The 15,152-nt window shown below is 35.0% G+C and overlaps 2 protein-coding genes across 2 annotated transcripts; one reads left to right on the top strand and one right to left on the bottom strand.

Moving 5' to 3' along the window:
* The first annotated feature begins 5,929 nt into the window (after positions 1-5,929).
* Positions 5,930-7,414, top strand: LOC114535175. Its single transcript, XM_028556554.1, has 3 exons — positions 5,930-6,469; positions 6,588-6,842; positions 7,193-7,414. Exons 1-3 carry the CDS (start codon positions 6,183-6,185, stop codon positions 7,365-7,367), a joined length of 717 nt encoding a protein of 238 aa, XP_028412355.1. The 5' UTR covers positions 5,930-6,182; the 3' UTR covers positions 7,368-7,414.
* On the bottom strand, positions 7,308-11,725 carry LOC114535174. Its single transcript, XM_028556553.1, has 12 exons — positions 11,111-11,725; positions 10,869-10,982; positions 10,614-10,761; positions 10,262-10,433; positions 9,551-9,905; positions 9,243-9,437; positions 8,971-9,157; positions 8,584-8,835; positions 8,297-8,468; positions 7,940-8,085; positions 7,666-7,863; positions 7,308-7,560 (listed from the first exon to the last, which is right to left on the bottom strand). The coding sequence occupies exons 1-12, from the start codon at positions 11,618-11,620 to the stop codon at positions 7,331-7,333; spliced, it is 2,679 nt and encodes an 892-aa protein (XP_028412354.1). The 5' UTR covers positions 11,621-11,725; the 3' UTR covers positions 7,308-7,330.
* Positions 11,726-15,152: the final 3,427 nt, after the last annotated feature.

Below are 15,152 nucleotides of genomic sequence, written 5' to 3'. Positions count from 1 at the left end.
GAGAACGTCAGCCGAATTGACTTCATAGTTTGCCCCGGCAATTATCCTAGCCGCGCGATTTTGACACTTTTGAAGCTTGTCTTTTAAAGCTCCACAGCAGTTTCCCCATAAGGGAGAGCAGTAATCAAAATATGGCTGTATCAGAGCGTTATAAACCAGTTGAATAGTATGAGAGGGAATAAAGGGCTTGATTCTTTTCATAACCGCTATACCAGCCCCTACTTTTTTACAAATTTTTTCAATGTGCTTATCCCAACTCATCTTTTCGTCAAGGAATACCCCCAGGCATTCCAAAGAGCTTGTCTGGGAAATCCGTTTGTCATTTAACATTACTGGATAGTTACAGACCTTATTAAGGTTGTGCGTCGATCCAATAATCATTAATTTTGTCTTTGTTGGATGGTGTTGTAATTTGTTACTAACGAGCCATTCGCTGATTTTATTGAGATCGTAATTTAATTTGTCAATAAGTTCCCTGTAATCATGAGAGGAAGCAAATATCTGGGTATCATCAGCATAAAGACTGGGAGTTGTCTTGCAAAGACTCTCAGGTAAGTCATTTATATAGAGTAAGAAGAGCAGTGGCCCGAGGATAGATCCCTGCGGGACACCGGTTATAATTTTTTTAGGAGTAAAAAAGTTCAATATTTGTAAACCCAAATTGTGTTCTCATTTTTTGTAATAATATCTTATGATCTAGGGAATCAAATGCTTTACGAATATCTAAGAAAACAACTCCAGTCAGTTTGCCATTGTCCATGTTTTGATACCATTCATCACACATTTGTAACAAGGCAGTTAAAGTTGAGTGCATCGGGCGGAAACCAGACTGATATTTTGATAACAATGAGTTGTCATTGAGAAAGATTGCTTTAGTTCACGATAAAGAAATAAAGATTGCTTTAGTTCACAATAATGTATTAGGAAGTTTGTATTCTGTAAGCAAACTAGCTGAATGTAATTTCACTAATATCATCCGTCGAGCGCAAAACATATTATTTTTAACGACGACGGACCTTTTTTTTCCGCATGCAGTCGTCTGCCGTTTCTGTCGGTGGACCGCATACGAACCGCGACCGAACCTCACCGCGCTGTTAGGTCGTTTCTTGACAGCATTGTATTTTGAAATTTGACCTTTGTTTGCCCAAAGCCGTTTTTGCGGTGAGAGTCATCATACAGTGATTAGACTATTATTGATGCATTGTTTCTAAAATTTTATCACATGCCTACTCCACCTATCATATAGTGTCATCCTGCGCAAATATTCCTTGCATGAAAACCTTGCATGGTCATTAGTTAGCCGTTTTGAAACTACAGACGAAAGTCTGGATGGTACTGCGTCGTGGTACTGCGTCGGCAACTGAGAAATTCAAGGCAAGCATCGCGCTTACCCTACGAAAAAGTTGAGATTAGGCTCGGTATTGTGTTAACACCACCATAAAAATAGCCCCAGTATATTAACGCTGGTTCTGAAATTGTCCTGCATTTCGAAGTTATGTTATCGTTTATAGTTTACAATTCCAATCAAATTAAGGTGACGCATAGATACAAACATGACAACATTAAATTAGGTTTTTTGTTGCGTGGAAAAAAGTAACGAGTAGATTGTTCAAATTATTATAATGATAATTATAAAATATAACTAACATATATATTTTCATGTAAGTGTGATTGATATTTTAAAATATATATCGCATATATATATATATATATATATATATATATATATATATATATATATATATATATATATATATATATATATATATACCCGTTTGCAAAAACGTTGGCCGCAGATTGATACATAGATAGATACCCGAAATCTAATTAGAATTGCATATGTTGTGTAATATGATTGAAATCCCATGCAAATATATTTATATGCAATTCTAATCTATGTAATAATCTATCTATCTATCTATCTGCGGTCAACGTTTTTGCAAATGGGTGTATATATATATATATATATATATATATATATATATAAATATATATATATATATATATATATAAATATATATATAATATATATATATATATATATATATATATATATATATATATATATATATGTAAGGTTAAGAATTAAGGTTAAGGTTAAGGTTAAGATTCGCCTGATCATCGTTTCAGAAGAAACGTGAAACACAGAGTGTAGCGAACAATATATTCAAAATTTTGTAATATTTCATTGATTTTATTTTTATTTTTATATATATAATATATATTATATATAATTTATATATATATATATAATATATATATATAATTATATATAATATATATATATATATATATATACACCCGTTTGCAAAAACGTTGGCCGCAGATAGATATATAGATAGATACCCGAAATCTAATTAGAATTGCATATGTTGTGTAATATAATTGAAATCCCATGCAAATGTAATCATATGCAATTCTAATTAGACTTCGAGTATCTATCTATCTATCTATTTGCGGCCAACGTTTTTGCAAATGGGTGTATATATATATATATATATATATATATATATATATATATATATATATATATATATATATATATATATATAAATCAACAAAATATAATCATAAAATTGTATTTCATCGCTACACTGTGTTTCACGTACTAGTTTTAGTACGATCCTCAGGCGATAACTATTTACAACGGTTTACGCACACGCGTTTTTGATTGATTACGCGAGAGTTTTAACGTGCATGTTTGCGTGCGCTTAACATTACAAACCTTAAAACCATATCTATGCCGGCATTTACTAAACAGTTCTGTCCTTTTGTTCAACGATTTGTTTTTGTCTGATAGCATGATTAATCTTTTTTCCTCGGTGCATAAATTGCAAACTTTCATTTCTGGACATGCGGCGGGAACTTGCTTCCCAAATCGATCAACAAACGTATATCCTCACTTTCGTCGAACAAAACCAGTTTTGATTTAGCTGCCCCGCTTTACGAAGATGCTCTAAAACACAGTCATTTCAACACCACCTTAAGTTACCAACAAGATGAAAACAACTACAACCCCAAGCGAAGAACGCGATCAAGAAACATAATCTGGTATAATCCGCCTTATAGTAAGAATGTGAAAACGAATGTAGCACAAAGGTTCCTTCGCTTAATTGATAAGCATTTCCCAAAGTCATCGCCTCTCCATAAAATTTTCAACCGGAACACGGTCAAAGTGAGTTACTCTTGTATGAACAATGTTAAAACCTCAATTTCCAACCACAATCATAGAGTCCTTAAACATCAAAACAACTCCCAATGTTCTTTGAAATCATGCAACTGCAGAGTTAAGGAGGAATGCCCAATGAACGGTAATTGTCTCGTGAAAAGTATTGTGTACAAAGCGGAAGTTAGCTCGGATAATGGAGAAGTTGTCAAGCATTATATTGGTATGACATCAGGTAGCTTCAAACTCAGATACAGCAACCACTTAAAGTCTTTTAACCACGAACGCTACTCTGGAGAAACGGAGCTCTCAAAGTATGTTTGGGGGCTCAAGTCGCAAGATAAACCATTTGGGATAAAATGGTCAGTGATGAAGCAAGTTCCCGCCGCATGTCCAGAAATGAAAGTTTGCAATTTATGCACCGAGGAAAAAAGATTAATCATGCTATCAGACAAAAACAAATCGTTGAACAAAAGGACAGAACTGTTTAGTAAATGCCGGCATAGATATGGTTTTAAGGTTTGTAATGTTAAGCGCACGCAAACATGCACGTTAAAACTCTCGCGTAATCAATCAAAAACGCGTGTGCGTAAACCGTTGTAAATAGTTATCGCCTGAGGATCGTACTAAAACTAGTACGTGAAACACAGTGTAGCGATGAAATACAATTTTATGATTATATTTTGTTGATTTGTTTTTGCTCTACTATTTACTTGTATTGAGCACTCTGGTTTACTACGCACAAATCCAAGATTATTATATTATATATATATATATATATATATATATATATATATATATATATATATATATATATATATATATATATATATACACACATTATTTTCAAACATTTGTTTGCGGTATCTTAGACATATATATATATATATATATATATATATATATATATATATATATATATATATATATATATATATATACACACAAATTATTTTCAAACATTTGTTTGCGGTATCTTAGACAAAGACAATAAGTTCCTGTTAATATCTCCTTTCTCTTGAACAGGATGTGCGACATTTTTTAAGCTCACCTTGCCGGTGCATGGGGAGTAGATAATACACGGGCGCGAACTTGCGGGTGGGGACTGGCGGATGGAGAACGGCGGACGCAGATAGATAAACAACCCAAACGAAAAACTAATTAATTAAGTAATCATTAATATGGTAATATTATTACTTATCAAATTTGATTATTATATTATTAATTATTACATTCTAATTTATTAAAACTTATGATCTAACTTATCTTTTTTTTCAATAATTAAATCCACTATTTCCTAATTATCTTATGTGCTCTGCATGTTATAGGCAAGTTGCTGTGGTATTTGCACATGAGAGGGTAAAAAATTTGGCTTTTATTCAGGCACCCATTGCGTAAGTGATAGTGAACATTCCCGCGGGATCGCGTTTCCTTTAACTGTTGGGTTCCATCATAATTAGGGCCTATTCGCATAAGACACAATCACTAAATCCCAAGGTGCCGTAATGCTCCCTCTAGCCATTGATCACATCCAAGGAATTTCCGCCGGTTTGCATCCGCCAGTCCGCGCCCGCCTTTTATCTATACTCAGAACACAAGCCAGGGTGGAGATTAATTTCCATGTGAAGTATATGAAACCAAAAACAACAAAGCTGTGGAATATCGATATTGCGCTATTGCGTGTTATTTGTTCACACGATGACATGATTCAGCCTAATGAACTAGTGTAGTGGTTTTTTGTCTTCTTTTTGAGGCCTACACAATGAATGGTAAGTCCTCCTCTGCAAATATTTTGAATGTTCACATTGCCTCATAAAGCATGCGTATTAATAATTCTATTTATAGTAATATTAACTATATAAACGAGCGTGAATTGTTATCAATAAGCATGCAGTTACTGTTTGTAGATTGTTAAAATTAAGTCAGGCTACGAGCTAGGTGCGGCTTGATTTCCGAAGTCATATATAGGTCATTTCCGTTTAAACTATACATTCTTCAAGCGGAACCACCAAACTCCCTAAATATTTGTCAGGCGAAGCCGCGAAGGCATACAAAGATTTAGTTTCAATCTTCTTTTCTTAAAATTTTAGCATTTTTATCTTTGAGAAATATTTGGTTCACAAAACTTTTGTACATTTTCATTTGTTTTTTTGTAATATTTTTTATGGAATAATGTTGTTCGAGAATCGAAAATTTATTTGTGATAATTTATTTGGGGATTCTCGTTGTTAGAATATGAAATTTTGCTAGTGAATTTCGTATATATGTTTATATTATTACAAGAGTTTCCATTCTTCTCAATAACTATATGTTATGCTTCGCAATCACTGACGTCACTGAATACACCACGTAACTGGACTAACTTTTACTATTTCAAAAATATTTATTGTGATTCCTATATGCATGTTTATGTCGCTGCTTTCAGAGAACCTGCATTACCAAACAAGTTTGAAAGTGCAAAGCTTTCAAGCAAAACCGTTTCGTACCACAAAACGTAATTTGGTTATGGTGCGATGCACCGGAAGCCTACAATATTACCGTGTGTAGCCTATTTCCTAAAACTTTCATTATTTCTACAGGAAGATTGATAGGTAGATATAAAATATGAATATAAGCTTGGTCTCTTATTGCACAATCTTTGCTGAAGTCACAACGCTCAATCACAATTATAATATAATAATTATAATAAACGTAATCTGACACCAACTCCAACAACATTCATGTTTCAGCTCGCATGTTATACACTGATAGATTTAAAGTGCTTATAAACCCAAAATGGGTTTTTGGTGATTCAGATAGAGCATAAAAAGTTGGTTAGTAACTTCTAGATTAGTTTTTGCGTTAAAATTTTAATTTCGGAGATATTGGGCGGCAAAGTCAATTTTTTTAAAAAAAAGTAGCGCGCAATGGGGGACTGGGAACCAGGAACACGTCCATTTACTTTACTATGAAACATAATACAGTTCTAGTAAACAAATTGGAAATATCTGGCCATTTTTAAATAAAAGTTCTTGAAATGTCGAGCTCTAGTTCATTTTCGAGTGTGAATAGCAATACTGCTACCATTATGCCATATGAAATGGAAGACGAGCGTAAAGAAAGCGAGAAATGCGACGCAGAATTCGATCCTGATATTCCGGAGGACAGCCAAATGGATGACAACACAGACCCCGAGGCCTACTTTGACGAACCTATCGCGGATAATGTTTGGCTAGAAAATTATAACAGAGCGCGGGAAGAAAATAACCAAACAATGGCAGAACTAGAACTCCGCTGGAATGGAAGAAAAACTTTAACTTCCTGGTAATTTGCGTATTATGTCATTGTGATTTATCGCAATATTCCAGTAGCACGTGGTATAAAAATTGTATTAAAATTTGCTTTGTCTTTGTTCAACTGAAGTTGTATATTTTTTCGTTAGGTGCAGTTGTGGTAACTGTAGCATTGAAATGCTGCAAAATGCTAAAGAGTGTCGTTGTTGCCACGAAATCGAGGGTTGCGCAAAATTTATTGATGACTTTTCTGAGGAGTCAAGTGAGGAACAGAAATTGACTTGTATAGTTAATCATCCTGGTTTTCCAGCTGTTTGCTTAAACAGATGGTCGTTGGAGCTTGCTGCTGACAATTTCAAAACCCGTCAGGGTCATAGATATAAGCAAAGTGGCTCAAAACAAAGGTATGTTTATTCAATAATAACAGACACAACGTGGCCTTTGTCATCATTGTCGTGTTTATAATATTATTATCATCTTAATGCAGCCTGTGAAGGGGCATCTGAAACTGAAAGAATTGAGTTATACCAAACACACCCTGGGGTAGTTGCATAAACTTGGATGCCCCTGGGAAGAATTGAAAAAGCTGGTTTATGATAATTGCAGTAAAACTGTATTATTACATAGATTGTTAAATTCTGACAGGCTTACTCTTAGTTGCCCTGTTGTGACTGCCATTTGCTATTGCACAATGCATTACTGTTCATCAGGCTCAAATAAAAGGAATGATCGAATTTGGTTTGTAATCCCTTAGATTTCTGAGAGTTGTTGCCTATCGACAATTTACTCGCATGGTGCATGGCCGATTAAGGGACAAAAGAATTCCATTGCCTTCTTGTGCATACAATGCTATACGTTTAACACATAAACCCATGGATGGTGCATTCACTGGCTATGAAGAACTGGAGACAGATGAAGAAAGCGAATAATATTGCTTTGGTTCAAATGTAAATTGTGTAAAAATGTATGAACAAATGCAAATAAAAATATTGTTAATCTTTTTATTTTTTGGACAGTCAACAACATTTTTGTGACCTTTCATTGGCTGCTTGCACAGCCTACATTTTGGTGCATTTCTTTGTTTTAAAGCATGACTTTGGGTTCCAACTTCAACAGTGGGAACTAAAAAGAGGAGTGGGATAAAATTTAGAATGCATGGTAAACCATCATTGTACCTATATTGTTATCTGATCTTAAGTGTAAATGCATCAACAACTTCTAAAATACCTGGGTTTGTTGGAGGAACATCAGAAAGTTGCATTGCATCCCTTGTTTTCTTTTTTTGTATTGCTTCTTCTCTTGACTGCTTACTTAGCATGGTATTCATGGGTGGTGGTGTTTTTTCGTTTAGGTCATCTATTGCATCTTCCAGTTTTTTATTCGCAATAGCCTCTAACATGGTTTGATATATTTTATCCACATAATCTATAATATATATATATATATATATTAAAGTGCCTTCTACATGAATCCTTGGTTTGTAATTATCCAATCAACCTACCAAAGTTTTGCTTTACTGGAACTTTTCTGACAACTGCTTCCCCATTCATGAACTTGGGATAAACAACATTGTATTGTTCAACACCATTTTTCAATCTTGCTTCCCGAGACAGATTCTGATTAAAGTGCATGACTGCTAATGCATGTCTGCAAAAAATGACACTGCTTTATAAGTGATACTTTTAGCACTCATGTGGCAAAGGGTGGCCTCCTGGAAATTTATTTTCCCATCATTTAGGTAAATGTCACATCTTGTTTCAAACTCTTATTTTGGTGATATCAATAAATTGCTAGAACAAAAAGTAAGCATTTAAACTGTACATCATTACACTATCTTTTGAATGCATACAGTAATTACCTGCAAAACATTCCTCTGTAGGTATAGCCTATCATCTTGGGAGAGAATTGGTTCAGCACAGAATGGAATCCTTCTAGGCAACTTGTTTGGTCCATTGGAGATGCATGCTTTATTCCTTTTATCAGCCTTTTGTTAGTAAGAGATGACTGCATTTTCTCATAGGCAACTGAATCTAAGAATATGTCACAACATAAACAGATTGTACATAAATACTACCATAATATTGACACACATGCATATCACCATATTATGATGATAAAAATAGTATTGCATGCACTTCAACAAACCTTTATCTAACCATTTCCGTGGCTCAATTGTCTCTTTATGCCCACATTTGTTGAACAACGGATTCTCAAGATTTTTGTGCTCATTAACCACATGACTTAAAAATGATGAGAACTTAGCCCAAATAACTTCACCATTCCCATCATGTGTAGTTCTTGCACTCCAGTATAAATGGTTAGTACAAGGCTTTATCCATTCAGCAACTGCTTCACACCCACTCACTTTTGCAACTTTTGTGAGTACTTTTGTGACCTCTGATAAATAAAGAAACACAAAAAAAATCACTTTAAAAGGGTTTAGTGAGTGACTCACTTGGTTGTCTTAGGTTCTCACAGTTTGTGATAGCAAAAAATGTGTACAGCAGATTGTAGTCAATATAAACATCATACTTTTCTTAAGATGCCAAATGTCAAAGTAATGAGTGATGTTTGACAACTTCTCTCTCATATGCTTGGCTATTGTTGAGTGTCTATCAGATATGAATGTCTTCACCACAAGACTTAAACCAAGTATATATTCCATGCAACGACAAAACCCAGCATATTCCATTGCTGGACTACTGCCAACTTCATTTCTCTAGGAGAATAAAAATACACAGGTCATAAAGGTAGACACAATCTAATGTTATCCCAGTTGATTAAAAGTGGAGGTGTAAACATACCTGTACAATCGCAAAATGGATTATAAAAGGTACAGTGCAGCAGAATACAGTGTATGCACAGTACTTTGCACTGTGACCCATACTGTCATGTCGGCCATCACCAGCGATTACTATTTCCCCATATCCTTTTACTTTATCCACCAATGCAGCCTGGTACTTTTTCCAGTGAAGATATATTGATGGAAACAATATTTCCTACAAAATATAAGACATATACTGTATTATGTAACATACAAACTAAACCTGGCAGTACAATATGCATGCATGTTCTATGTTTTATAACATTGCAACATACTTTAAATACTTACACGTTGATGTTTGAAGAAAGTTGTTACAGAAAAACAGGTCATGCCCATGTGCTTCAGCACCCTAAAAACTTTAGTTGCTGATGTTCCTGCGACAAGGATTCCAAAACTAAGCAACAAATTGCCAGCTGCAATTCTTGTCCCAGGAAAATAAGGTTGACTTAGCCATGTTGTTTGTTTTCCACAATCAGGGTTGACACATGTTGTTTTAACCTCAGCCATTGTCCCATGAGAGTTAACCTCAACCAATGTCTTGTCACTTTTGCACACACGGCAGATTTGAAAGAGCGTCAATAATTGGGTAAGGAATACAATGAACTTTGGCTCCCTTTGTAAACCGTATTCCTTCACAGGAACCCTAAAAAAGTTGATTAATTAACATTACTGCTGATGGACAAGCAACTATTACTAAAATGAGTCATTGGGTCAATAATAAATACAAAGCAAGGAGGCCCATCACAAAATGTTGTTAATGAAAATGAATGGTTCAATCTGGCACAGCAAATAATAAGCAAACTAAGGAAACTCTTGGAACTAGTGTAAATTAGTTTGGAGAAAAGTGTGTATGTATTGGGGCCAGATTGTCAAAACTAAAATGGTGGCAGTAAAAAAGTTCGGATTACAACAAGACTTGTTAATTTACACATGAGTGCAGATTTCCTGTCAAATAATGATTTGCAAAAATTAGAGAACAGTTGACCTGCATTTTCTTACCTATGTGAAGGCACATTAATGTCTTCATCAGTATCAGTATCTGCTGTATCTGTCTCTGTCTCAATTTCTGCATCTTCATACATATCATCAGAAGGCCCCTCTGTCTCATCTTCAGATTTGTGATCTTCCTCATCATTGCTCTCAACTTCCTCATCATCATCACTACTTACACCTATTGTAAATTATTACAGAAACATATAAGTGTGGTATACTTACAAAAGGCATTATTGTATCACCGACACTCTATGCCATTTACAGTACATTATATATGCTTTACGTTATTCTTGTTTCCTTGTGACACAACTATAAGGATGTATATTGCAACAACACCTTATGTAATATAAATGTTTACCTGTTGCACCCCTAAGAATATCCAATTCTTTTCTCACACCTGCCAGCTTTTGTTTTGATGTTTCCCAACAGTTACGGATTCGCTTGTTTTCCTTCTTTAACAAATCACAATTTCTGCACTTGTGTGGTGACTGTGGTGATGCCCCAATCTAGTACAGCAAAGGTTAATTAACACACTCTTGTGTTTGCTTTATACATGTGTGCCTGAACACCACCATAACCTATATATATATATATATATAGCTAGAAGCCTTACCATTGATTCGTGTTCCATAACATCCGTCGGGAAGACAACACTTTCCGTCGTAGCTTTCAATTCATCAGTTACGCCAGAAATTTTTGACGAAGTTGTTGGCGATTCTGTTATAGTCTCGAATTTGTCGAATGCAAAACATTTTTAAGTGTTTAAAAATATTCAAATTGTGCGCATTTATTAAATATATGCACGAATATAAAGAGCGCATTGGCACAGTTATGATTTAATATCCCTTAGCTTACCTCTCTTCGCTTCATGCGTTTTGTGCGTTCACTTTCTGTGCTGCCCAAAATTTGATTTGCTTGCAATGTAGGGTACACAGAAACTCCCAACTCATCCCTTTTTAGTCTAGGGGTCTTATACTTTGAAACTGTAGCAGAACCGTACTCGAAACAGTCGTTCGTGAAGTGCTTTGAGCAAACAACTGATGAGGGTGTTGGCGTCCATTTGTCTCTTCTGCGTCGAATGAAGTTCACCCATATTCGCCTTCGTTTCGCTGCTACGGTCGCGTTTTCGTTCCAAAAAGGTATCTGGTATAGAAAAATACCATTCTCCGCGTCTGCCGTGTTAGAACACCCAAAAACAACGCAACGTTCGGGCATTTTAAGCAGAAAACTCTCAAGATATACAGTCTCGCAATACAAAAGTGTGATTGCTGTAGAAGATGAGTTCCTGGGATCCAGGCTCTTTGGTGATATTTGCGTCGCGCTACTTTTTTTTGAAAAATGGTCAAATTTTGCTGTTTGAGCCATCGTAACTCCGAAATTAAAATTTTAACGCAAAAACTAATCTAGAAGTTACTAACCAACTTTTTATGCTCTATCTGAATCACCAAAAACCCATTTTGGGTTTATAAGCACTTTAATCAACAACATAAGTAGCTACCAATACCAATACAAAAACACAGGATACTTAATTAAAAACGGCCGACTTTGAAGATATTATTCAAATGAACCTATATGTGATCACCATCACCTCTCACCAGGGGTATATTGTCTGTCAGCGACAGCTATATTGCGCACTGAATATATAGAAATTTGATCCCACAAAAGCATGAATGTTGATGCTTTCATATAAACATCTCAATATGGTGCCCTTAATCGAATGAAACCTGTTATATATATATTTACCACTGGATTTTTCCAACAAAATTTACAAAGAAAATTCTCAGCTACGTTTAAACTACCATGAATATTATATACATCGTCATCGGACTAGAAATACATGCATGCAGCAACCAGTGGCAGCAACCCCTCGCTGTTTCAAACCAAGTACAAAATTCTCTAAGCTAACCTGACCTAAATGACCTATAGGTAAACTTATAATATTATTATGAAATGACTCAAAAGTCTTATTATATTTTATCGAGTATATTAGAGCTAATGTTTCCATCATTCGGTACAAAAATAATAAAGCTAGTGTATAAACATTGTCATTTGCCGTTCAATTTTTGCTGCATTACGTCATGGCAGCAATTAAGTAATGGCTTAAAATTGAAGCTTCGAAACTGTAGAAAGACAGTACACATCTTTCAGAGACAAAGAAAAGCCTCAAATGTTATTTTATTCTGTGATTGTAGTCGACCCTAAACGTTTTATAGTGTATAGTGATTTTTGTCATATCAAAATTCAGGATCAAAGTATACTTTTAAAAACACTTTTTGAATTAAAGCAAAGGTGTAATAGCCTTTCACAGTTGGTTTATGCCTTTGCAGAACGGCATATACAAAGCTGAAAATTATAGAAATAAACTGCATCCTTACTGCGAAGCAAATTCAGAATAAAAAGAGTAAACAGTACCGTTTTAAAACACTTATAAGCTTGCAGATTGTGAATTATTTTTCGTAAACGCTTTGCCTCCACTGTATCTATGTTCGTCTTCGTTATCTGCATGCCATCCTTTATCTTGTTTCTTCTCGTTTTATTTTGTTTAAAGTTTAAATTACAAAAGAGTTTGCCAAAATCACCAAATGACAATTTTATTTGTTGACGTTCTTACTTTGAAATACAAACTTTATGCCTTAGCCAATCAGAACGTTGTTGATTACCAGGCGTTAGTCGGGCATGCGCATAACTGACAAAACCGTCGACCGTCCACCGTTCACGGTCCATGGCAGACAACTTTGGATTTCGCTATGTTCCCTAATCTCCGAGCGGAATTATTACCGTCGCAGCCGCTGCGTGCCCGCCCGGGGACCGAGGGCACATATTGATAAGAGTGTCTTGTACACTGAAATGTTTACCTTTTGTAATAATGATAAAAATAATGAATCGCTTAAACTTTAAAAAGAGTTCTCAAAAGTGTACTTCAGAGTTTTGATAAAACAAATATCACTTTGCAGCTTATATAATCGCTAAAATCATTGAATAAAATAAATAATCGAAAAACAACATTCGACGTTTAGTGCTTGTATTGTTATTATAATTATTTGTGCTGTTTTGATGTTTTGAAGGTTTAGCTATAGTAAACTTTAACACTCACTTTAACTGCAACGTGATGCAGCAGGCAAACAGGTGATTTCTGCATGTTCACCTTTACGAGTGTTTTTGTTTTCGAAAAATTTGCACGAGTTATTTCATAATATTAGCGTAGAAAGTTAGGTCTGGGTAGCGCACGAAATATTTTGCTTCGTTTAAAATCACGAGGGGTTGCTGCGTGCATGCAAGTAATAATAATAATCATACATGTATGAGTATTATTACGATTTATTTACATTAATAATTTATGTGTGTTCCTCAGAGTTGCAAAAAGAGTTCAACCTTCCTCCGGTAGGATTTCAAGTTCTGAAAACCTTCCTCAAAATGACCTTACGTAACTGAGTCAAGTGGCAACCAGCATAAAAAAATATTTGGTTTCTTGGTACATATACATGTGATCAATTATAGTGTTCAACTTTGAACCTTCCTCACAAACCTAATTTAAAGCAAACCTTCCTCCAGGTGGTACCCGCGGCTTTTTTGCAACTCTGGTGTTCCTTAAGTAACTTGTTTGTCAAGCAACCTGATGACATATTTTGTTTTTTCCGCGTGCATGGTAAGATTATCATGCTTCATGAAACGCGCTGAGACAAATTACTAATCGGTATCAGACGAACTGTTTTTGACATTTCTAACCCCATGAAAATAATATAAATTATGTCAATCAAAATATGAATAACCACAAGAATGAGACATATGTAGAATTATATAGCTAGATCAAGCGATATCGTATTTGTACATGAACGTTTTGAAGAATAGCTTCCCTGCTGCATATGCTGTAGTTAGTGTAGTAAAGATTGAACAAGTTTGGGTAGGACAATTTAAGGGTTGTTTTATACCCCTTAACAGCTCGGATAAACTCTGCAAACATAAGGTGTTGTTCGCTCAAACTGCTTAAGATTGCGAGCTTTTGTGGCTTAATCCCAAAGGCTGTACATAATAACCAGTCAGCTAATCATGCACGAATTATACATTTTTATAGCCAAGTCCGTTCTGGGCATCGGTTCTGCTCGATCATAACAACGTGAGAGTGATGCGAAAATTGCCGAAAATTCCGCATTTTTAAAATTTTTACCTCTATAATCCATTTAGCGAAACTTAAACAATGTTTGATACTTTCACAGCACATCGTATTGTTTAAAAATATTGCCAGTTTGTTTTAACCGTATAATTTATATAGTTGATAACCATATAGTTTTATTATGTTGCACACTATCGCAAATGGATTTTGTTAGCATCTTCAGTGACTAATCTCAAAGGCATTTTGCAAAAGGAAGTATGTAGTCACATCACTCGCATGCGTTTATATAAATGTTGATAAACATGGAAGGCCTTCAAATCGATGACCCATGAAAAAAATATGCAATCACAACCAAAAACATACGGTGCTAGTATATGTATTTCTCGATCACCCTTACTTTCTATTCTAACTTTGCTTTGTGAGATCTTGCTTTAATGACTGAAAACTACATATCCACTAATATGCATGTGAATGACCTTTACAAACACGGTCGACCTAGTGTTGAAACAAAATTGGCCCGCGGGATATTTTCATGTTAATGTTTGGTGCATTAAATGTCTTTGATGGTACGCGCTGGAACAAACTTCATGGGTTAAATCACCTACTGTATAAACAATAGTTTGTTTTTGACACGCAGTATAATCCCCTACAATACAGACCAAATTACCCATCGTAATAAAATAAGACAGGAGATTATCATCTGACTGACGACAAATATATTTACGTGTTCTGGTGTCGATCTGAGAATAGGAGCAGAATGTCGGGGGGTCATAACTTTGGACAATC

The sequence above is a fragment of the Dendronephthya gigantea genome, unplaced genomic scaffold, assembly GCF_004324835.1.
Source record: "Dendronephthya gigantea isolate DGI-Jeju-01 unplaced genomic scaffold, DenGig_1.0 000112F, whole genome shotgun sequence".
In the NCBI taxonomy this organism is placed as follows: Eukaryota; Metazoa; Cnidaria; class Anthozoa; order Malacalcyonacea; family Nephtheidae; genus Dendronephthya; species Dendronephthya gigantea.
Note: the sequence above shows the minus strand (reverse complement) of the source record. Positions and strands in the feature narration are given on the sequence as shown.